The 23,597-nt window shown below is 36.6% G+C and overlaps 1 protein-coding gene across 1 annotated transcript in view; it reads left to right on the top strand.

Moving 5' to 3' along the window:
- Rim (Rab3 interacting molecule) overlaps nucleotides 1-23,597 on the top strand; it is a 738,199-nt gene that overhangs the window by 474,494 nt on the left and 240,108 nt on the right. The window contains exon 19 of the mRNA XM_068230365.1: nucleotides 19,055-19,129. Within this exon, the coding sequence (XP_068086466.1) occupies nucleotides 19,055-19,129 (75 nt within the window). The remainder of the gene's footprint in view (nucleotides 1-19,054; nucleotides 19,130-23,597) is intronic.

Genomic DNA, 23,597 nt, shown 5'->3' with positions numbered 1-23,597 from the left:
GTTGGCATTTGAATGAATCCCTTTCAAAAATGAAAGATTTCCTCAGGGTGCTTGATATGGTGGTGGTGGTGATTATTGTTTTAAGAGGAAGTACAACTAGGCAACCATCCTCCATACAACACCAGTCAGAGAGAAAAAATCCAACACCTCATAAAATGGAGGCACTGGCCAAAGAAAGACAAAGGCCATGAAGTGCGCAAAAATGAAAAACTCCCTAGGCCTCGGTACCCAATATCGTCGGGGTCGGAAAAGAACAAGAGTTGTCCAAGGGAAGTCGGATAGGGTCACATGCAAGGCTAATGTAGCTAACAGATCACAGCAGCATATACAAGCATCATCTTCATCATCCTTTAACTGTCTCCAGTCATGCGGGTGCAGTACAAGAGTGCTCTGTATCTTTTGTCTATCCAGGAACATTTCTTCCTTCTCAACTTGGTGCCATTACACTCATCTTCCTTCCAGGTCCTGCTTTACTTGACTGATCTACAGTTTCCTTTGTCTGCTTCTAGGTCTTTTGCCTTCCAGTTGCTTAGCTAGCCACTTCCTTACTGTCATATTGGTTATTGTGAGTTGTATACATACACGTGCCTCCATATGGGGTCGCACTTACCCAGTAGTTAATGTACCGAAGCTTGGTCATACTTACATTTTCCTTTGCAGGGATGCATTAGCTTGTTCATACTCCATACAATTGTATGATTCCCAATTTTAGGTTAGGAAATTTTCATATAAAATTTTGTTAGAAGTGAAAATCATCTGGTAAATTAGGTTGTAAGAGCATAATATTGCAAGAAGAATTTGTAGTTAGGGAATATTGAATATGTATATCATTATGTGTATATAACTTTTAATTTGGGTAAGAGCCTGTACACATGGCCTAGCAGTAATGATTGTGCAACATGGGAAACAGCAACTGTATCGTTGAAGATGGTTGAAGTCGGTTAAAATTCTTGCAACACGTGGTTTGGAAACCGGGAATACAGTCAGGAAGTGTATACTGAAGATTGTAATTCATCAATGTGGATGACCGTGAGAGATCACAATTTGTTCTGTACTGGGTTTTAAATCACTTTAACTATATTCTTCGCCTACATCATCATTGTCCAACTTGTTCAACAAATCATCCAGACTACCTGCACTAAGTCTTTTAATGCTCGATTTACTCATAATGACTTAAAGATAGTAATGAACAAACTAACAAACTAACTCACACAAAAGGAAACTCAGAGCACTGCACGCTTACATAAACAATCTGTGCACAAGATAGACAATGACTTTGTCACCCTACAAAACACTCCTGACGTACCCATATGGGGTCGCGCCAAAACAGGAATTGACGAATGAAGGGTGGACTATGCACGTACTTAAATAGATGGCAGGAAGAGGCTTTATACAGCTTCGAAGCACACATTCACTGCACATCCAAATGGGTTCACACAGTTCTCAATTTCGAACGAACGTACAATCCCATATGGGGACATGACATTCAAAAACTTCACTACTCTCACATTCCTGTGATGGCTTGGCACTCAACATGTTAAACTGACTGTATGACATTTCAGAGCAGGATTACATATCAGTAGATACCAGTTATAACAGTAATGAAATGTTGTATGGCTTTTAGTGCCAGGATATCCCAGGACGGGTTTGGCTCGCCAGGTGCAGGTCTTTCTATTTGACGCCCGTAGGCAACCTGCACATCATGATGAGGATGAAATGATGATGAAGACAACACATACACCCAGCCCCCATGCCATTGGAATTAACCAATGAACCGAAGGCCAGTACGCTGACCGTTCAAGTTATAACTGTTGTATACAAGATCAGGTATACTGGAACACAACATAAATTTATTGCTTCAATATGACTTTATACAATATATATATGAATTTAACTTAAACTTTTCTTGAAGCTGAGTAAATTCGCAAGTAACTAATCTTGATAGTAGACTGAGAGTCTGTAGAAATGTACACTTTATACACATTAACTTTATGTACACTAGAAGCTATCTTGATGAGATAGTCTTTAAAAAGGTAGAGTTCATGATAGTCAAAAACTATCGGATTTATAAGCGTAACTTGCCATGAAAGTTCCTACTAACATAATGCAGTTATTTCTATTGGCTTGTCATGAAATGACATGAATATTCACAATTAGAGAATCTAATGTAGGTGTCGGAGCCTGAGTGAGGACTGAGGATGTGTAGAATACAGGCATCGGGGCTCGACGTGGCTGCAGGAACGGGAACTGAGGCAGTGGCCTGAGGTGAAACCTCATACAACCAGAATTCAGTCCACCTGGCCGAGACACATATTTAAGAGGATAACCTCCGTGTTCGACGTTCAGTGTAATCTGGTGCTGGACACTGGAGAGTCCTACTAAGTGGCTGCAAGATGCTCCTTTTATAGTGCAGACTGACGTCACAAGCAAGCGCACCGGAGTCGTCTCGCAGAGTCTCGAATAATCCAAGCTGTGGCGTGCGCGGTGCTGGCTGGTGCAGAGCTAGGAGCGCGAAGAACACACAACAATAACAGTGTTTGAAAGTAATAAAATAATGCTTTTCAACTTGTCCATGTGCGGTACAAAATTAGAAATCTAGACTAACCCGTATGTATCAAACATATTTCTTGCTTGAAATGTTCATCCTGTTTTAAGTTTTCCTCCATTACACTTCACTTTACTAGGAAACTGTCTATTTTAAAATCTAGAACTGTTAAGAAAATTGAATTCAGTTCCATACTTCGATGTTTTCATTAGTACCAACATAAGATCTTTTCTCTGTCATTCTCATTGCTGAAGATCATGATCTTCCTTAGGGTTCTCCAGTGTTGTTATCTTTCAAGCTTTCCTACATGTGCTAACCATTGTAGGACCAACACTAGCCTTTTTTAAATTTTAAATTTTTTTTATGAGACCATCTTACTGGCGCTCCCCTACCTGATGTTTTACCAGGTATCTAGCCGCACACCACCATCTTCTTCAGCAGTAGCGGCAATTGGGAATTAGAAAAATTAGAAAAATGTACAGCAAACAAAAAAAGATTAGGGTTTGTTCTATATAGCGGGGAGGAGGGAAGGGAAGGAGGTATATACATCAAAACTGAAAGAAAAAAAAAAGGCCACAAAATGGTAAAAGAATTTACAGTATGCTTTCTGAGCGAATTTCTACAGAGAGGTAAAAGCTGATAGTTTACAAACTTATGTGTGGCAATAATAGTTTTTTTAGATTTTGATTCAATACTATACAATAAAATTTTCACTAAAGGAACAATTTACAAGTGTATTACAATGAAATAGCAGGATTCAAGTCTTCTGAAGCAACTAGTACAACACAATCTCATCTCAAAAAAATACCATAACAGGATGTAAATGGATCAGAGAAGTAAGAGAGGATCTGAAGGAAATAGGCCTTACAACAGAAGACACCACAAATAAGATAAAATTGAATACAAAACTCAAGAATACAATCCTCTGCTTTACCCTTACACGAAACAAACTACCAACACGCATATTTTCAACTGAAGAAAGGGCATGAAGATCGGAGCATCTGAAGAAGTACTGGGAGGACCGCAAAACCTGAACAATCCTTTCAAAGAGACCTGAACGATGGACTGACTAAAGTGAACCTATGCAGTCATAAAAGAAGAAGAAATAGAAGTGCGGCGTGATTATGCAATTAAAATAATTTAGTATTTGACTATACACTAAGGAACTAACAGACACTAAAGAGATTGCCAGACCGACAAATGCGCAGGGCAACTGGGTAAATCATATCTTAGTGTCCATGACCTTGGCAAAAAAATATATCCCTGCTACCCTTCTCCCAGCACACGCAGTCTCCACTACTTGTTGTGGCGCTATACAAATCGGCGAACAACATTTTATGCTTATTTCCGCTAATGATTTTGTTAATATTTAAAGAAAATAAAGGAAAGAATTAGCTGATAAGACAACAGGGCTTGTACAAATTGCTTTGTTTTTAAATCCTATGATTCCTATTTTCAGCCAGCTAAGATGGAATAAAAATGTAGGGCTTTTTCCAAGAAGTGCAGGAGTGCAACTGCACCCCCTCTCATCCCCACTAATCACCACTACTGTTCTTGAGAGATTTTTTATTGCAGACAGAAGTTTTAGTTTGTCTAAAATTGAGTTGTCGGTCTCATGTTCTGTCCAAGAAATGCAGAAGTTCTTCTCTAACATCATATCTCTGAGATTCTAAGATACATTAAGATTAATAATGGAATTATCAATCATTACTGATTTAGGGCAGTCGCCCAGGTGGCAGATTTCCTATCTGTTGTTTTCCTAGTCTTTTCTTAAATGATTGCAAAGAAATTGGAAATTTATTGAACATCTCCCTTGCTAAGTTATTTCAATCCCTCCCTTCCTACAAATGAATATTTGCCCCAATTTGTCCTCTTGAATTCAAACTTTATCTTTATATTGTGATCTTTCCTTCTTCAGTGACAGCTCAGAACATACCACTTATTACAAGACATAAATCTCATCGCTGGGTCCGTATTGAGCAATGTATACCTTTCTAAGATAATTTTTCTGAATTAACCCCTTCAACACATCATGCCCCCCATTGATTTACACAAACACTTCTACACCATTGCTACGTCATAAGCGGGTCATGCCTCTCCCATCCTGCTCCCACTATCCAGGATCAAAACAGCCAGGATCCTGGATTTTGCCCAATAACAAAATACCCAAAATGATCAAGCCGACATGAATTACTCTATTATGTTACACGTGCAACTGTCAACAGCACCATGTGGTTAGTCAATTAACCACTCCAGGGTGACAGCTCTGTGCATTAACCACTGCCATGAACTACGCGATATGTGCTGCCAACTTCGGGATTTAAAAGGAACTTTTAGAGAAGGCATTGGAAGCGGTACAGTGGTCCATAATCCACTGCCTGCTTGATGTGAAGCAGCCATCAGATGTATATCGCGCAGGCAGTGCTGTGATCACACAGTAAACCGTGATCATATTCGCCATACCCACAGCATTGCCCCTTCAAGCTCCAGAAAAGCAATATGCCGAAGTTTGTAGTTCAAAATGGGGTTGTGAACAGCTGGCGTGACTTGTGATCCAAATGGAAACGGAAAATGAATCGGCACTTACAACTTCGTAAATACATTCTCAACGTACAGAAATCTTTTTCTCATCATACAGTATCATGTAAATTTCAAGTGTTTTGGGATTAGCAGGGTGTTTACATGCTCCTGTGATCCTCAAGAGGAGACACTACTGGTCTTCAGTGAAAGCAAATAAAGTGATGTTAATGGATCAGCAAGCAGATATTGGTTAAGAAGAGTACAAGGTTCTTTTGAAATCCTCTTAATGAATGAAATATATTTAACAGAAATCATACTCACTTTTAAAAATGTTAAAACAATGATTTTTTTCTTCTTTCTTGCACATCTCTAAAGCTAAAAACCAAATACTTTGCAACTTAAAATATGATGAAAATAGGTGCTTAAAAAATGTTGAGGAATGAGTCAGGAAGATCTAGTTTGATATATCTTTCTCTCTTATGTCAGCTACATTTATCAGCTCCCTCACATATGCATGTTGTAATGAGAAACATAAAACAGATCAAAAAAACAGCTCCAGAATTTAGATATCAAATAATCTTTATTTATTTCCTGTTGATACATAAGGCCATGAATAAGGATTATTGTATGTTATATTGCACTTGTATTATGAGTTTTATTCTTTACTTCGGAAGTGGCACAAAAAATAAAGGACAGAATTTACTCTGATGATTAAACAGATGATGATTTCTAGTCTTGTAGGCCATGTCTAATTGGGTTTATAGCTCCTGACATCATGGTGCAGGCCGTGAAAGTCTAAGCTGTTATTTTAGAATTTACTTTGATAAATAGCCTGTGTGCTTGAAAATAATTTGATACATACTTGAAGAAATTATTATTATTATTATTATTATTATTATTATTATTATTATTATTATTATTATTATTATTATTATTATTATTATTCACTCCTTACTCTGTCAGGAAAATGGTCAGATGTCCTTAATAGTAAGGTAATATTCTACAGCATCTGGTTTAAATAATAGGTTTGTCCATAAATTATCAAGAATGTCTGTATCTTCCAAGTACAGTATTTAGGGGCACGGTGTGATTTCAGTATAATTTTATATGTTGTAATATATTAAGTAAAAAAAGTATTTGAGCAATTAAGTGACAATGGAAAAAATAATGGCTTCTTGGCTCAAACTAGGCATTTCTACGATGACATACTTTCTATTTATTTTTTTTACATTTTTAACAAAGAAAAATCTAATATTTCCAGCTATAAAATGAGTAAATGAATGTCATGTAATCTTTTTATTGCTGGATTTTTAAAAGTGCACTATACTTTAAAATAGGATGGATGAATTGTGTCTCCTGAAAAGTTACTCTCTGAACATCCAAGCAATTTCTTGAAGAATAAGCTGGGAAATGTTGTAACATAAAGAAGCAATGGTAGACCTAGCAAAGCAATACATGCACAACCTACCTTCTTTACCAATTTGACCCCAGAGCAAAAACTAATTAAAGTATTTGTTAATTAATAGCTAAATATAAGGACAAGCTCTGAAAACCATGCTACATTGAGTGCAGAAAATATCAGATTTTCATTGTTTTTAAATTGTAGAAAAATCCTTGAAAGATTAACCACCCTTATAGAAAAGCCTAGTTTGTACCAAAATGCCACTATTTTTCCATTGTTATTTAATAGCTAAAATATTGTTTATATTTAAAATATAAGGACAGTTACAGTTTATTGAATCACTACATGTCCTTAAAATTTCTGGCAGGAGATGGAATATTAATTAATCTGAACTGACTAGTTTAAGACTGAGGATGAAATGAAATAGAGTACAGACTTAATGTAGGCCTATACTGTAAAATTTTTAAGTCCTTTTATATAGTATATTGAAACATAGCTGGAATTATGGCATTAACACAACAATAATGTTTTTATTTGCAAACATGTTTCCTTTTTGCTATCGTGTAATTACATGTGAGGGAGAATTTACAATATTGAACAGAACAATGAACACCTATAGTATGATATCCAAGAGAGGCAATTGTGAATCTATAGGTACTATGTGGTAAATGATGCCACTAAAGTTTGTGGTTTAGAGAGCCGTAGTTTTTTCTCCGTGGAGTCCCATTCATAAGATAACCATTGAAAATTACTCCTTAGGATGCTTACTTTCAGCCTAGTTAGCTTTGTCTCCTTAAAAGTACTCCCCTCTTCATCTAATTAATAAATCACTCCAGACACCATTTCTACTTATGGAAGCAGGCTTGGTAGGCAATTTAGGCAATTGCACTTAGTTTTGCATTTGATCTCTTTAGTCAACTGAAATCGTAGTCATTTCAGGATTCATTTCAGTTTGAGAACAGAAGAAAGTCTGCTGGGGCTAGGTCAGATGAATAGGTTGGACTGAGAAGCACGGTTGGGTCTTCATGTTAAAAATACACTGACTGACAGAGCAAATGCAACATCAAGAAGGAGTGGTCAGAACTTTATGCCAATTGCAGGGTAGACTGACGTCACTGAGGTATGCTCAAGATGTGAAATGCGCCGCTGTGCTGCGCACGTAGCGGACGATAAATGGGACACGGCGTTGGCGAATGGCCCACTTCGTACCGTGATTTCTCAGCCGACAGTCATTGTAGAACGTGTTGTCGTGTGCCACAGGACACGTGTATAGCTAAGAATGCCAGGCCGCCATCAACGGAGGCATTTCCAGCAGACAGACGACTTTACGAGGGGTATGGTGATCGGGCTGAGAAGGGCAGGTTGGTCGCTTCGTCAAATCGCAGCCGATACCCATAGGGATGTGTCCACGGTGCAGCGCCTGTGGCGAAGATGGTTGGCGCAGGGACATGTGGCACGTGCGAGGGGTCCAGGTGCAGCCCGAGTGACGTCAGCACGCAAGGATCGGCGCATCTGCCGCCAAGCGGTGGCAGCCCCGCATGCCACGTCAAGCGCCATTCTTCAGCATGTGCAAGACACCCTGGCTGTTCCAATATCGACCAGAACAATTTCCCGTTGATTGGTTGAAGGAGGCCTGCACTCCCGGCGTCCGCTCAGAAGACTACCATTGACTCCACAGCATAGACGTGCACGCCTGGCATGGTGCCGGGCTAGAGCGACTTGGATGAGGGAATGGCGGAACGTCGTGTTCTCCGATGAGTCACGCTTCTGTTCTGTCAGTGATAGTCACCGCAGACGAGTGTGGCGTTGGCGTGGAGAAAGGTCAAATCCGGCAGTAACTGTGGAGCACCCTACCGCTAGACAACGCGGCATCATGGTTTGGGGCGCTATTGCGTATGATTCCACGTCACCTCTAGTGCGTATTCAAGGCACGTTAAATGCCCACTGCTACGTGCAGCATGTGCTGCGGCCGGTGACACTCCCGTACCTTCAGGGGCTGCCCAATGCTCTGTTTCAGCAGGATAATGCCCACCCACACACTGCTCGCATCTCCCAACAGGCTCTACGAGGTGTACAGATGCTTCCGTGGCCAGCATACTCTCCGGATCTCTCACCAATCGAACACGTGCGGGATCTCATTGGACGCCGTTTGCAAACTCTGCCCCAGCCTCGTACGGACGACCAACTGTGGCAAATGGTTGACAGAGAATGGAGAACCATCCCTCAGGACACCATCCGCACTCTTATTGACTCTGTACCTCGACGTGTTTCTGTGTGCATCGCCGCTCGCGGTGGTCCTACATCCTACAGAGTCGATGCCGTGCGCATTGTGTAACCTGCACATCGGTTTGAAATAAACATCAATTATTCGTCCGTGCCATCTCTGTTTTTTCCCCAACTTTCATCCCTTTCGAACCACTCCTTCTTGGTGTTGCATTTGCCCTGTCAGTCAGTGTATTCGCAAATGAACAGTGGTTCGAGGGCGAATCAAAAAGTAAGTTACACTTCTAAGTTATGGCCATTTATGAAACCATCTACACACAGGCAACATGGCTATGACAATATACAATGTAAGTTCACTTTTCCACATAGTCCCCAAGAGACTGTAAATATTTCTCGGAACTGTCAACCAATTTTTCGATTCTGGATGCATAGAAATCACCTCTAGCACTATGTAATTACCTGGAGACACCTGCTTTCAGCAGCTCCTCGTTATTTCATTGTCTTTCAGCATAAATTCCACGTACACCACACCCTCCATGTCAAATAACACTGTCGCCATTACCTTTCCTGCTTAAGGTTGGACCTTGGCCTTCTTTCGTGGTGGTGATGTGGTGTGCACCCATTCCATCGATGTTCTCTTTGTTTTGGGGGTCAAATGGTGGACCCATGGACCCACATTTCATCCCCTGTGATGATTCGCCGCAGAAACATGTTGCCCTCCACAGAATACCGTTGCAAAATTTCCAGTGATGATTGGAAACATTGTCCCTTGTGAACATCAGTTAGAAGACGTGGGACCCAACTTTGACACAGTTTACCTGTTTTAGGAATTTGCAGCGCGAGACTTCGTGAAAAAATTGATTTCTTTGGGCTCCAAACACACGATTGACAGATACGTTCGACATTTTCCTCTGATGTTGTTGGTCGGCCTGTCCAACCTTTTTTGCCACATTCCCTGTTTCTCTAAACTGATTAAACCATCGAGTAACAGCTTTGTTATCGGGTGCAGTTTCGCCTGAATAAGCACTCCAAAAGAGCTGCTGTACACTGACAATTGACTTTGACTCCACGAACCAAATAATACACTGTCCTTTCTGTTGAACGGTCAACGTCGTACTGGGAGGGTAGTCACTGGCTGGCTATCACCTGGCGGAACTTGACGACAATGTAACTAGTCCACTCGTACCAAAGTCACGTCAATGCATAACAAAACTTTTTGGCTAACTAGTTAACACTCAGTGAAAGAATCACTTGTTTAACATACAAGGTTTCGATGTTATAATGTTTTTAAATCAAGGCATTATTTTTTGATGACCCTGTATTTCTGCAGTTTGCCAATAAAAAAATCAATTGTATACTTTAAGTTAACATGTTAAGTTTCAGTACTCATAAGTTCATGTGTTCTGTCTGTTAGTGTACTGTACATTATTTTGAACAGAAAGTTTGTTCTGTAGACTGGAGTAACATATTTCAAAAGACCATTCACAGAACATTTTTCCTTTTGACTAGTTTTAAAATATCAGTAAGCTTTGGTAGTTTAAAATACTGAAAATACTTGTCTAATAGACAAGTGTCTATTTGAAAGCAAAGTTAAAGGGAATGGGCAGAAGTATGCTTTCTTCCAATAATTGATCAAAATATAAGTGGTATCTATCTGGATAATAAGAAGACAGAAAAGAAAAAGAAGATATATATAAATATATAGATATATATAAATTTCTCCACTACACGGAAAAGCATAGGATTGTTGATATGTTTTTGGACTTAGAAAACGAGAGAGCGAGTAAATATTCTTTGGTTGTTTCCCTCCTAGTAGCCTCTTACAACATGGAGGGAGTTCCATTGAATTGAAAGGAGTATGTAGCATCATGATCTCAGTCCAACAATATGACACACGACATTCCCATTCACCTATCCACCTATCAAGATCTACGTCCACCAAAATGGTCGCTGATTTAGCACAAAATTTTATGGTCATAAATATTCACAAGCATTATGAGAAATAGAATCTGTTAATGGTGCAGGGCACAAGATTTTATGTCCAATAAATAATTTTCTCTTCCTGCCGATCTGTTCAGAATTTTAATGAATATTTTCCCATTAAAATGATTCGCCACTGCTTTGTTTATAGGTCTAATATGACCAACATCAGCATCTTCCAAAAATGTGTTTTTCTGTCCACCAAAATGGCATCGTTCTTCCGTCAATGTGACGTAGACTCGTTACAACAGTGTCTGGTTTCTATCCACGCTATTTCCAAATAATGCCCAGTCTAAAAACATATATATGTTAATGTAGAAACAAATTTACAATACTTATCTTGGATATACCAACTGGCTTGTTCTTCATTGCCATAGACAAGCATTTTAATAAGATTAATCCTGTTTATGTTGTGCCTCTGTGGCTCTGGCGGCAGCGCGTTGGCCTCTCGCTGCTGGGTTCTGTGGTTCAAATCCCAGTCACTCCATGTGAGATTTGTGCTGGACAAAGCAGAGGCGGAACAGGTTTTTCTCCGGGTACTCAAGTTTTCCCTGTCATCTTTCATTATAACAACACACTCCACTATCATTTCATTTCATCTGTCAGTCATTAATCATTGCCCCATAGGAGTGAGACAGGCTTCGGCAGCCGCCACAATTCCTATCCTCGCTGCAAGATAGGAGCTTCATTCATCCCATCCCTGACCCGATCATTGACTGGAAAACAGGTTGTAGGTTTTTTAAATCTTGGTTATATTATATCTTACTTTCATAATATTTTTGCAAAATGTTCTTAGCAGGCTGCAGTATGAAGCTGTGAAAGAAAGAAAGAAAGAAAGACAGAAAGAAATAAAGAAAGAAAGAAAGAAACTAGTTTTGTAATAAGGAAAAGATGTGATAGAAATTCAACTTCATTATGAACAAGATATCACTTAACAGATATTTTATGTTAAATCTTCAACAGTGTTGTCAGTAGAGACTGGTATAGAATGAAAGTGTGTGTTGGTGAGGGATGCTTTCCATAGGACATCAGCATATTTTAAATCAAATAATATAGAGATAGGATGTGACAGTCACCTGTAAATGAAACTGAAAGCGATGAAATGTCTGTTATATTTTTACAGTGCATAATATAACATAATATAACAGTCTTTTCCTTGGTCTTTAGGTTGAAAATTGAGCATTTGTCGTGCATGTGACATTGTTAGATTTTTACCAAATTTGTCTCTGTTCATAACCTGTGTCAAGGGCTTTTTTAATAGACTTTCCAATGCACTGACAGTGCTGTTGATGTTACCATAATTTACGTTAAGTATCAGGTTAACATATGGCGCTGAAATTGAAAAAGATATTTCTTGCCAGATCATGTCTTTTTCTCATTCTGTAAAATCTTGCCACATTACTTAAGGTATGGTTTGCCTGAGAGGCTTTCATATACTATTTCATTCATTACCAGTCTCTTCTTCTGCTTCAACTGATGAAGACTTAGAGCAAAATATTTGTTCTTTGTTTCTCTCATGGTATGTTTTCACTACATTCCTGTATTTATAATTCTACATACATACACCCACACACACATTGAGCTTTTGGAATTTACCTCCCAACATGTGCATTGGCTACTTATCTCTGTAAATTCTGCAGTGATTTTTTTGTTTTACTTTGTTAACTATTTTTAACAATTTTTTATTTTTATGCATATTTTACATAATCACATTTTGGAAAAGACCAGTAGAGTAACAGCAAAAATTCTGTCCTGCTTTATTAATTTAATATTTCAAATTTGTCTGATTTTTAAAAAGTTTGCAATATTGATATTGAAATAATTGGTCACAGCTGTTCATCCATTTGTCTGCCTAAAATAATGTACCCAAGTATCACCAGTATCTCAAATAGGGAATAGGGGAATATTGAAATAGATTTTGACAAATCTAACGTAGGTGTTTAAGGTAGAATAAGGATCTCAGCACTGTTGATCAGCACCTTAGGAGATTTTAAATTCAAGAGACCTGTGTCAATATCGCTTTAGGCTAGCAGTATAGTCCTTGGCATATAAGCGTAGTCACTAAGGGAACACATCGTAACTCTTTCTCCCCTATTAATACTGAAAGTAGTAATTTATAGTTATTTTCTAATTGTTGGATTTGATTCCATGTCACCAGACATACAGTTTAGGGATCTTACTTGCCGATACGTCTTACAGTTTGCATTCATCTTGCATGTTGTCACTATGTAGTCTTTTTTTTTTTTTTTGTGACATATGAAATTATACGTACTGCCACTGCCGTAGGATTGTAATAATTGTGGTATGTTTGAATAATGCATTTATTAAGTTGGTGTGAAATGACAAATGCAGCACTTAAGGTCTTATTTCATCCAATTCTCCCTTTACTGCTTATTGAAGAGAGACAAAAACATTCATGCAGAAGAAAGGAAAAACATTAGGTAAGTTCTGGAACTTTTGAAAATCATACTACAAGGATTTATTTAACTGCTTCATTCAAGATGTATCCTTCTTTTCAAGACTATGGTTTTGTTAATGTTTATATATCAAAATAAAGGCAGAAATATATAACATTAAATTGAGTGAGGGTGAGAGTGTGTGAATTTTTCTTTCCATAATTCCTCATTGAGCCTGAAAAGAGACTTGAGACCTTTTTAAATTTCATCTCAATTTTCATGATTTACTTGGGTTAAGGGAACCTCCATTATTGATGCTTACATTGAGGTTAGGTTGTTTGGTTATGTCTGGTGATTTTAATATGTAACTCATCGAGTTGGCAGCAGTGATGAACCATTAAAAAGAGAGAGAATAGGACGGTGATATACGCTTTTTAGTGACTAACGTTACATGCCGAAGACTATACCTGCACCCACTTCTACATTGAAGTCAGAATTAGAAATTTGATTTGAAGACTTCCGGAAACAGTAGAGCAACACTTATCTCTGTGTTACTTTTCATCTCTCTCCTCCACCTCTATGTCATTCCTTGCATTTATAACAGATTAGGCTGTGTATTCTCCTTGTAGGGTCTGAGGTACGTATTTTATTTGGCTTACCCCTCATTCCTCCAACAAAGCTCCCCTCACCATTGTGAAAAAGTATAGCGATGTTTGAACTTGTGTCACTAATGGATAAAAATGATGATTTTCATTCTAATCCACCCAGCTGTACCATGCTTGACATGTCGAGCCATCCGGGCCAAACGCTTGAAATGTTCCTTTAACATGTAAAAGTGCAATTATCTTGCAAACTATTAAGAGTTTATTATTTTAACCATTATGGTTTGATTTTCGTCTTTATTGACATACATCTAATACACCACCGAAAAACACTGGTAAAGAACTACGTCTGCCTTGTCAGTATTATAAAAAATACATGCCGTACATGTTTCGAGAATCTCACTTATTCTCTTCTTCAGTGACCAATCATTCCACCAACTAATGTGCAGACTTGATATTGAACCTTCTATCATCATCATCATCATCATCATCATCATCATCATCATCATCATCATCATCATCATCATCATCATCATCATCATCATCATCATCATCATTTTTCTGGGTGTGGTGTAACCTTCTCACAATATACTCTAAATAAGTTATAATTAAAATACAAGAAATGTCATATAGATATAATATTTAAAATTACATAAAAACCAAAAGAAATTCATACAATAAGCAACTCTTTCTTCTTAAAATTCTAATAATGTCACTAAAAAATGTGTGCATCTACAATTTAAAATTTCATTTTTTTCTTTTCTATGCTCTTTCTATGGTGTCTATTACTTTTTTCATTCTACATTGCACAGTTTTGTTTGAGACGTGATATATCCAAAGAACTCCTATGGAATGTAATTTTGACATCATTATGATTCAAAAATCCATCTCAATTGAAGGGAAAGAGATGCTAAATAGAAACAAAACAACAGCAATTATAAGTTTTGCTTTACGTCGACCGACAAGGTCATGTGACGACAATGTATTAAGAAAGGATTAAGAGTGGGAAGTAAGTGATTGTGTCCTTATAAGGTAAAGCCCCGGTATTTGCCTGGTGTGAAAATGGGAAAACACTGAAAACCAAATAATAATAATAATAATAATAATAATAATAATAATAATAATAATAATAATAATAATAATAATAATAATAATAATAATAAATTACCACACACAAGGTTTCATCTTACGTGGTATTTTACTGATATCTACTCTGTTGAGGTTGGTGTGATTTTGTATAATAATAATAATAATAATAATAATAATAATAATAATAATAATAATAATAATAATAATAATAATAATAATAATAATAATAATAATAATTTATTTATTTATTTAATGTGTGCAAGAGATAGTTACAAGTTCAATTTATTTTAAGTATTAATATGTTAATAATAATAATAATAATAATAATAATAATAATAATAATAATAATAATAATAATAATACTTCTGTAATATATGTGGTTTAGTTACAAGATTAATATGTCTCAAGTAATAATGTTATTAGAAGAGTTATGTATATATGAAACAGAGTCCTGTAATTATGTAAACAACATTATGAATGAATAAATACTACTACTACTAAAAAAAAAAATAATAATAATAATAAATAATAATAATCTTTGTAATTATGCAAGTCCCTGCAAAATGAAATGTTATGCATTATTGAAATATCTTGTTTTGTAGGACATGAATCCAAATCAGACCATGAAAGGAGTTAAAACTACAGCAAGTTAAAACATGATTTAAGATATTGTTACATATATTTCAGGGTTATTAAGTTGGTATATTTTACGTAAACAGACTGACGTTTTACTTTCTTTATGAAGACATTTCATAGGTGAACTGCTCTTATCACAAGGGCCAGTGACCTACATGTTAGGCCCATTAAAAAAAGCAATCATTATCATCTTCTTATTACAAAGTAAATATTGTGCAACATTAATATCAGGGTTGAATTAGCTCCTTTGATTTTTTAAAATTTTAATATAGCCACAGATTTTGATTGTCAATTTCTCTGTAATATTTTCATCTGCTTCATTCCTGGTGATAGGGGAAGGATTATGTTTTTCAGAAAATCTACTTTCCTTTCAAGAAGATTTTACTTATAAGATGTCCTCTATGAGGAAGAACTTTTTTTTTTTTTTAATAAATAGGAAACCACACGTTGACATAAAAACCCTGACATTTGTGGCATTGATCAAACATATTGAAAATCATTTTTGTGTATGATTGTAACTTCCATGTATGAAGTGATTGGAGGCTGTTGCATCGTCATATTAATAAAAAGAGTCTTGCAGTTGGTCAGTTCATTAGATAAAATTGCCCTGATATTTTGGTTCAAAAGAGACTCCATCATCATCATCATCATCATTTTTCCATTTCCAGCTCCAGTTGAGTTGGGATACTAATGGCACCTTTCCATCTTCCTCTGTCCAACCACCCCTGCTGCTCCTCAACTGTGTTCCAATCTAGGTTCCTTCTTATTATGCTGTTCTTGATCGAGTCCAAGTAAGTCCAGTCTACCTTGGGTAACCAGATGCAAATAGATAAAAAAAAGAGGATAAACTATTTTAAAAGAGGACAGTTCCAAAATAAAGAGGACACAAACATTCTCCATTGAAGGTCTGAATTTAGACATATATTCTAGTATTCTTTCAAACATAAACAAAATGTATCCATTTCCATATTATAGCATAAATTCTTACAAAAATTAAACAGTGAAATTAATTACAGTAACACGCCTTGCTGGTACTTTTCTGAATATTCAGTTGGCTTCAGGAGTTTTGGTGTGTCTAACTTATCGAAAGATATAGATAGATTATATTAAACCATTATGAGGATTTTCTCATATTCTACTTTGAAACAGTTCCTATCGTCAGTCCATTGTGCTGAGATGAATGGAAATACTCTTTCTACATTAATTTTTCATTGTGCCCTGGTATAGAAAAAAAGTTTTTTGCAAGAGTTAATAACTCTGAACTACAATCAATTTTGCCCATTTCTGAATACAAGGTAACTTGTTATGTTCAGGTTTATAACTACTCTCATTCAGAAATTGTTAGAAATTGCAGAACTGATCAAAAGATTTCACATCATCAATATAAAAGTCAAATACAGAATATATTTTTCAGCATCACAACAATCCGTGTTACTTTCAGCGCCATAAATTTAAAACAGGCTTCCTTGAAACCCCGACGATCTCCTGTCGCTGTCGTCAGCTGTCATGCATTAATATAGCAGTGTTCTGATGGGCATGCAATATACAGAATGGTAAATAGTGTCTATGATAATAATACAATGCATGCATAGAATAATCGTATGTACTGTATATCCATAATCACATCTGTATATCAATACGATGTCAATTATGCCATCGCATAATAAAGACTACTTGATGTAGTGAAATAGATTACCCCTAAATAAACAGATTCACTAAAAAAGGGAGGGCATTTTGGTTTTTTTAAATAATCCTCCCAGACCCCAGACTGTGGTCTGAAAAGGAGGACACATCCGGATAAAACAGGATGTCTGGTCACCCTAGGGTCAACCTCTTGTTCTTCCTTTGCTCTAAAAGCTTTTCTACTCTGATTTCCTACCTGAAATCCTCATTCCTTATCCTGTCCTTACTTGTCTTTCATATCATACTTCTTAAAAATTTCATCTTACTGGCCTGGATTTTACTCTTCCGTCTTTTCACAGTGTCCAGGTGTCTGCTGCATGTGTTAGTATGGGTTAATATTACATTGTACACATCACCTCGTTACACTTCCTTGCTATTCCTCACACTCTGGTAAAATACATTTTCCTGTGTATCCTTTTAATGTTGCTCTTACACAAGGATCAAGGAATGTCAAAGGTAGTATAACAGTTCAGGGGAAATCACCTCTGGTAGTAAGAATATTTTAGTATCTTGGGAGTGTGGTATTGGAAGATAGATCAATGATCCACAACCCCATCCAAGATCAGATTTGATGAGGGGAATGATGATGATCCTTTTACCGATCTCCTTGTCCAATCTTCATTAGTTCACTTCCAAGTATTTGAAGCTTTCCACAGTTTTAAGATCTTGTCCCCCCCTCTTCCAATGTTTGCAGTGCTTTCCCCTTAACAAACACTTAACGTATCATAAGATACTACATACTCGAGGTTATTGTTATGGTAAGATGTCTCTGTTGAGGATAACCATTGTATAAAGTAATGTCTGTGTAGTTGGTTTTCATTATTATGAATAATTTATTTTCCATACAAGACATGTGACTACCATTTCTAACATCCTGACCAACTGAGAAAGTTCCCTTTATCAATAAATTTAAATGCACAAAATATCTTCAGGGTGATTGTATGAACAAGAGCCATTGTGCAACATTTTATGTAGCTTTGAAAAAAAGATTAATGGTAGCATTAGCTTTAGAGAATAATTTCTCTTAAACTTTTGAGTTCCAACTGAAATTACATAGTTCTGTGCTAAAAGTGACAAGTCCAATCCCTTAAAAATGCAAGTGTTGATTAAACAATCATAATTCCCTAGTTATTAATGTTTGCTGCTCTATTTTTTTAAGCAGATGCCCTACAATCCATTCTCTCTTTGAGTACCTCAAAAATGTGAATTAGAGAGAAGTAAAATATAGGCCTATTATTTTTGAACTTCCTCTGAAATGAATTTTCTCTTTGTGTTTTAGATCTACACTCTAAATTAAAACAGAACAGTTAATTGAAAGAAATCCAATATTTCACTTATCTGATCATGTTATTTTGGAAACTGGAAAAGAATTAGCCAAGTCCATTTTATGAAGAAAAAAAATGGCTATGTTAAAGAACAATTTACTAACTACAAGAAGTGAATGAAGGAAAGCATTTTAATATTCACAGCATACAAAACCTTCCAAAATTTGTTTTTGTGCCCTGAGATACAATTTGATCATTTGATCACAATTTGATCAAGTTTTCTCACCACTCATTAAAACATTTACTCGTGTAATTGATTTGTGATCAGTTATAGACATTACCATACATAACGCCCATCATCCACAGAATTGTCCTGTAAAGATCATTGTTTATTTAGAATGTCTAGTCAGTTATTCAATTAGCAAATTATGAAAGTTGACAAACATTTGCCATGTTTCTCTCTATTGTTGCTTTATAGTTCTGAGCCATTTAAATTATATTGGTATAAACACTGAAGAGATTAGATGGAGACAGATGTGACCTACTGGTAGAATAATTTTTTTAATTCCTTTGATTTTCACTGAAATGAAATATTAAATTGAAGAAGCAAAGTGCCAATGTAAAGCTCCCTTATTTATGACATTTTCTTGGGGCATTTGTCCCGCTCTCTTTCTTTTAGAGAAAATGTAACAGTAGACATTTTTCCACTATAGTGCGACCGCGAGAAGGGGGTACGAGACCCTCGGCGTGCGATCACAGAACGACTGGGGAGCCATCCCTCAAGAAAGGTCTGGCTACCAAGGCTTTCTCTTTCATTTTAATCAAGAGCAAACAAAAATATATATATATATATATTACAGCTACAGAAAAGATTTTTAAAACATATTTTGAAAGCAGCAAAATATATCTTTTCTGCAAATACTTACTCTTGGCCTTACATAATATTCTCTTGTTCTGTTTTTCATTATTTAGTTGTATTTGTTGTTGGTGTCATTTGTTTGTCATTGGTGTTGTAGGTACTGCTATTGCCATTATTTATATGAGCGTCATTACACTGGTATATGACTTCTATTTTATTGATGAATAACTATAAGTTGGGGAAATATTTCTGGTATCATCTGAAATGGTTCATGATCAGTACTTACAATATGGAGAATGTTATAACCCATATACAGACATGTGAATACTTAGGATATTCGTACTTATTATTATAAAATAGAACAGCTTCTATCTGACTACTCGTATCTTCCTTTAAATTATTATAATAATAAAGACAATGATGGATTGATTTTCATACATAAAATGACCTATGTGAAGGTGTTTGTGATTGCAGAAACTGTGAAGCCACGAAAAGGATTTTAATTGCGATGTAGGTTTCATTCTGAATAGATCATGCATGACCTCCCTGTACAGACGGTGATTCAAAAGGTTGTACAGAAACTAAAGTAGTTCGTAGAGGAGTCGAAATACAATATCACTCGAACAGGAAAGCATAGTCTAGAACAAAACCTTGCATCGGGATAAATCTGGGAATGTTGGTAACATGGCATCATCATGGACAGTTTATTTTTCCAAAATGCTTTACATTCCTGAACAATTCAGAACAGATTATCACTGTGCACATAATGATATAGACACAGGACATGGAACATTGTTTACAAAAGATGTTTGAACTGTTGTCCACTACATTCATTCTCTTAAATTATTATAATATTAAATACAATTGTTTTTCTCTCCTGTCTTTTAATTTATAACTATTAGCAATTTAGATAGGCTAAGTGCTATCTGACCGGTCTAGAAAGCCAAGAATAACGGCCAAGAGGATTTGTCGTGCTGACCACATGACACCTCGTAATCTGCAGGACTTCGGGCTGAGCAGCGGTCGCTTGGTAGGCCAAGGCCCTTCAAGGGCTGTAGTGCCATGGGGTTTGGTTTTGGTTTTTAAGTGCTATCTGAACAAAGGATTACAATAATATTTTCCAATCATTGGTAATATGGAATGTAGTCAATAGTGAAGGAAAAACAACAGTCTTCAGATCAAATTCCTGAAAGTGAGAGGAACTGCAGAATAAAATAAGAGAGGAAATGCTCAACATTTTGGAATTGGTTAGTCACACTTTCAGGTGATTCTTCTTTAAATTGTTGTTTCAAAAAAGAAGAAAGGAAAAAGCAGAAGCATTCTGAGCATGCTTGGTAAATTTCTGTGAAAGAGGATGCTATCCTACTTCACATAGTCCCAGTGAGTGACTTCACTGTAACGGTTTAGGGGCCACTGGTGGATTGTGCAGTCCTAACAATATGAGTACAAGGAGGGCTATGGCACAGAATATGCCTGAGATGCCCATTGCTATTCCATTGCAACTGAGGCCAACAGGATAATGAAAGTGTGTAGTTAAATCACTGATATGTGTCTTTCATTCACAAAGGCTTGTAGACTGAATGCTGGAAAGCATAACTGAATACAATAGAGATATTTGATGTATGTATTATAGTAGTTAGAAGAGATTTACAGAAACAAAAGATTCAAAGGCTATATAAAAAACCAAACACCATAATATTTATTAACAGTATTTAGTACTGAACCCATTTCATATACAGTATATACAGTACACTACATATTCACCATTGTTGTAAAAACACTTAAAACTCTCCAATAACATCTACTACTCCTAAAAATGGAAAAGAAATGAAAATCATTGTAAATTTGCCCAGAAGTGTCTCAAAGATCTATGGTAACATAATTTCAAATGGCTATTTCTAGCTTGGTGCAGCCCTTGTAAGGCAGATTCTCCAACGAGAGTGGGCAGCATCTGCCGTGTATGGGAACTGCATGTTTTTGTAGCAGAGGGCAGTGTTGTGTGTGTGATTTCCAGGGAAGTTGGGGACAGTAAAAACACCTAGTCTCCGAGCCAAGGGAAATAACCATTTAAGGTTAAAATCTCCGACCTGGTCGGGAATCGAACCCGGGGCTCTCTGAACCGAAGGCAACTACGCTGACCATTCAGGCAAGGATCCTGGATGATAAGGAGATGAAAAGCGTGATCACAATGTAGGTTCATGTGCACAGTCCTCTGCGACTCCTAAATGCGTAATGTTGTATTTGTACAAGCACAAGACCATGTGGTGAAAAAATTTGTTGGTGGACCTTTTCCCAGTCCATTTTTCCCAATAAATTTAGTTCCCAGACCTATTTTTCCCAACAAATGTGGATTCTCAAGTAAAAGATTTCTATTTAATTTAATACCAGACTCCCTCAACTACTGGGGCTGCTCTCATGGACAGTGTAGTAAAAGCCCTACATCGGCTTGTGGATAATTAAAAATGGGAGGGTTAACTGTTACAAATAACATACTGCACTGTGAACACAGAACCATAGTAAACAATTCAGTAACTTAAAATATTATTTTGTGTCCAGTAGCTCTTTAACCCGCGAGTGGTCGCTAGCCAAAATGTAATGCGAGTGGTCGCGCGTGAGACTTTCTCTCACATTAAAATAAAAGTGACATTTTTCACAGTTTTGTGGGGCGTTAAGGCTGAAATTTATCACTGAAATCAAACGCAAGTTCTACCTTATATATTTTAGATAAAAATGAAATAAAGAAAATGAAATGGCGTATGGCTTTTAGTGCCGGGAGTGTCTGAGGACAAGTTCGGCTCCCCATGTGCAGGGTTTTCGATTTGACTCTCGTTGGCGACCTGCGCATTGTGATGAGGATGAAATGATGATGAAGACGACACATACACTCACCCCCTGTGCTAGTGAAATTAACCAATTATGGTTAAAATTCCCGACCCTGCCGGGAATCGAACCCGGGACCCTTGTGACCAAAGGCCAGCACGCTAAGCATTTAGCCATGGGGCCGGACATAAATATGAAATGATTAGCTGTTTATTAAAGACAGAAATTGCTACTTAAAATAACATATGCAATGTACATAAAAATAACTTCCGTCCTGGAGTTGTAAAAAAATAAAATCTCACACATGCATTATATCTAGTAACATTTACGTAAAAAGCAAGGTTTCTGAACACAATAACATTTTCAAAAACAAGAAGTGCTCATAATACAAATACTAAGGCGTACAACAGGAGTAAGTTTTCCGCTCCACTTCAGCATAACACAAACGCCATTGGTCGCGCGATGAGAGAAACTCTCACACAGCGCGCACGGATATATAGGAACTTTTGTTCTGACTAGGGGAGGGGGTGCTTACCCTTCAAATGTGAATCGCTCTACTCATGACAGTTATAAACTCAGCTAGAAGAGGGAACAGTCACCTCCCTTTCATCACTGTGAAGTAATATCACAACAAAAAATAATGTTAGAGAAAATCTCATATAGCGCGGGTTAAGTACACTGATACATTGTTGTGTTCTTCATGTTGTTGGAATTGGGAAATGGTGCTGACAGTGCAAGATTCTAATTTCTCGAAGGCGGGAACATAATTTCCTCTCTCTTTGACCAAGTTGTTTATTTGAATCCAGAATTTAGAAAAAGCAGACTTTGTGTTAGATCCTAAAATGGCATAAACAAAAAGCATAAACAATTTCTGCTTCTTTGAAGTCATAGAAACAACTTGAAAATTTCTAATGTCAGTATGTAACAATATATTAACCCTCAACTGGTATTATATCCTTTTGTAACGTAAGTGGTATCATGGCATCTGTGAGACTCCAGAAATTTATTATTAAATTGTACTATATTTTCGTACTCCTTTGTTGTTTATTGAACTTAATTAGTTGAAACATACGTTTTCAAACATGTCACAGCAAAATTTAGGAGAAAAGAATTACAAATGCAGAAGAAAATACAAAAATACTAAAATGAAACTCCAGAAAAGTGGACATTCTTATTTTTCTTAAAAATCTAGAAAAAACTTTTAATGCTTACTTTTCTGCTATGTTAGTCCTTTATAAAGAACATAGAATCAGAGAAAGAATCAAAGTTTCTGGAAAACTCAAAGCATAAATTCACATTTTGATGTCCAAAATTCATCCGTGGTGGATCATTTTCACCTGTTATTTTCACCTATTTCTATGACCTCCCATCCATTATTATCATCTACTTCCTATTCTGAGTCTGTTTCCTTATCACTTTCTATCTCATAATCCGGATCTATATCACTGTCTATTTCATTATCTTCATCATTTTTTCTGAACCAATTTCAAACTCCGTTGCTTTCAGAACTCGTTGAGAATAACCAGTTTGTGTTTCCACATTATCAATCTATTCTGATTGTTGGATGGACCTGGTCA

This window comes from Anabrus simplex, chromosome 14 (genome assembly GCF_040414725.1).
Source record: "Anabrus simplex isolate iqAnaSimp1 chromosome 14, ASM4041472v1, whole genome shotgun sequence".
Classification (NCBI taxonomy): Eukaryota; Metazoa; Arthropoda; class Insecta; order Orthoptera; family Tettigoniidae; genus Anabrus; species Anabrus simplex.
Note: the sequence above shows the minus strand (reverse complement) of the source record. Positions and strands in the feature narration are given on the sequence as shown.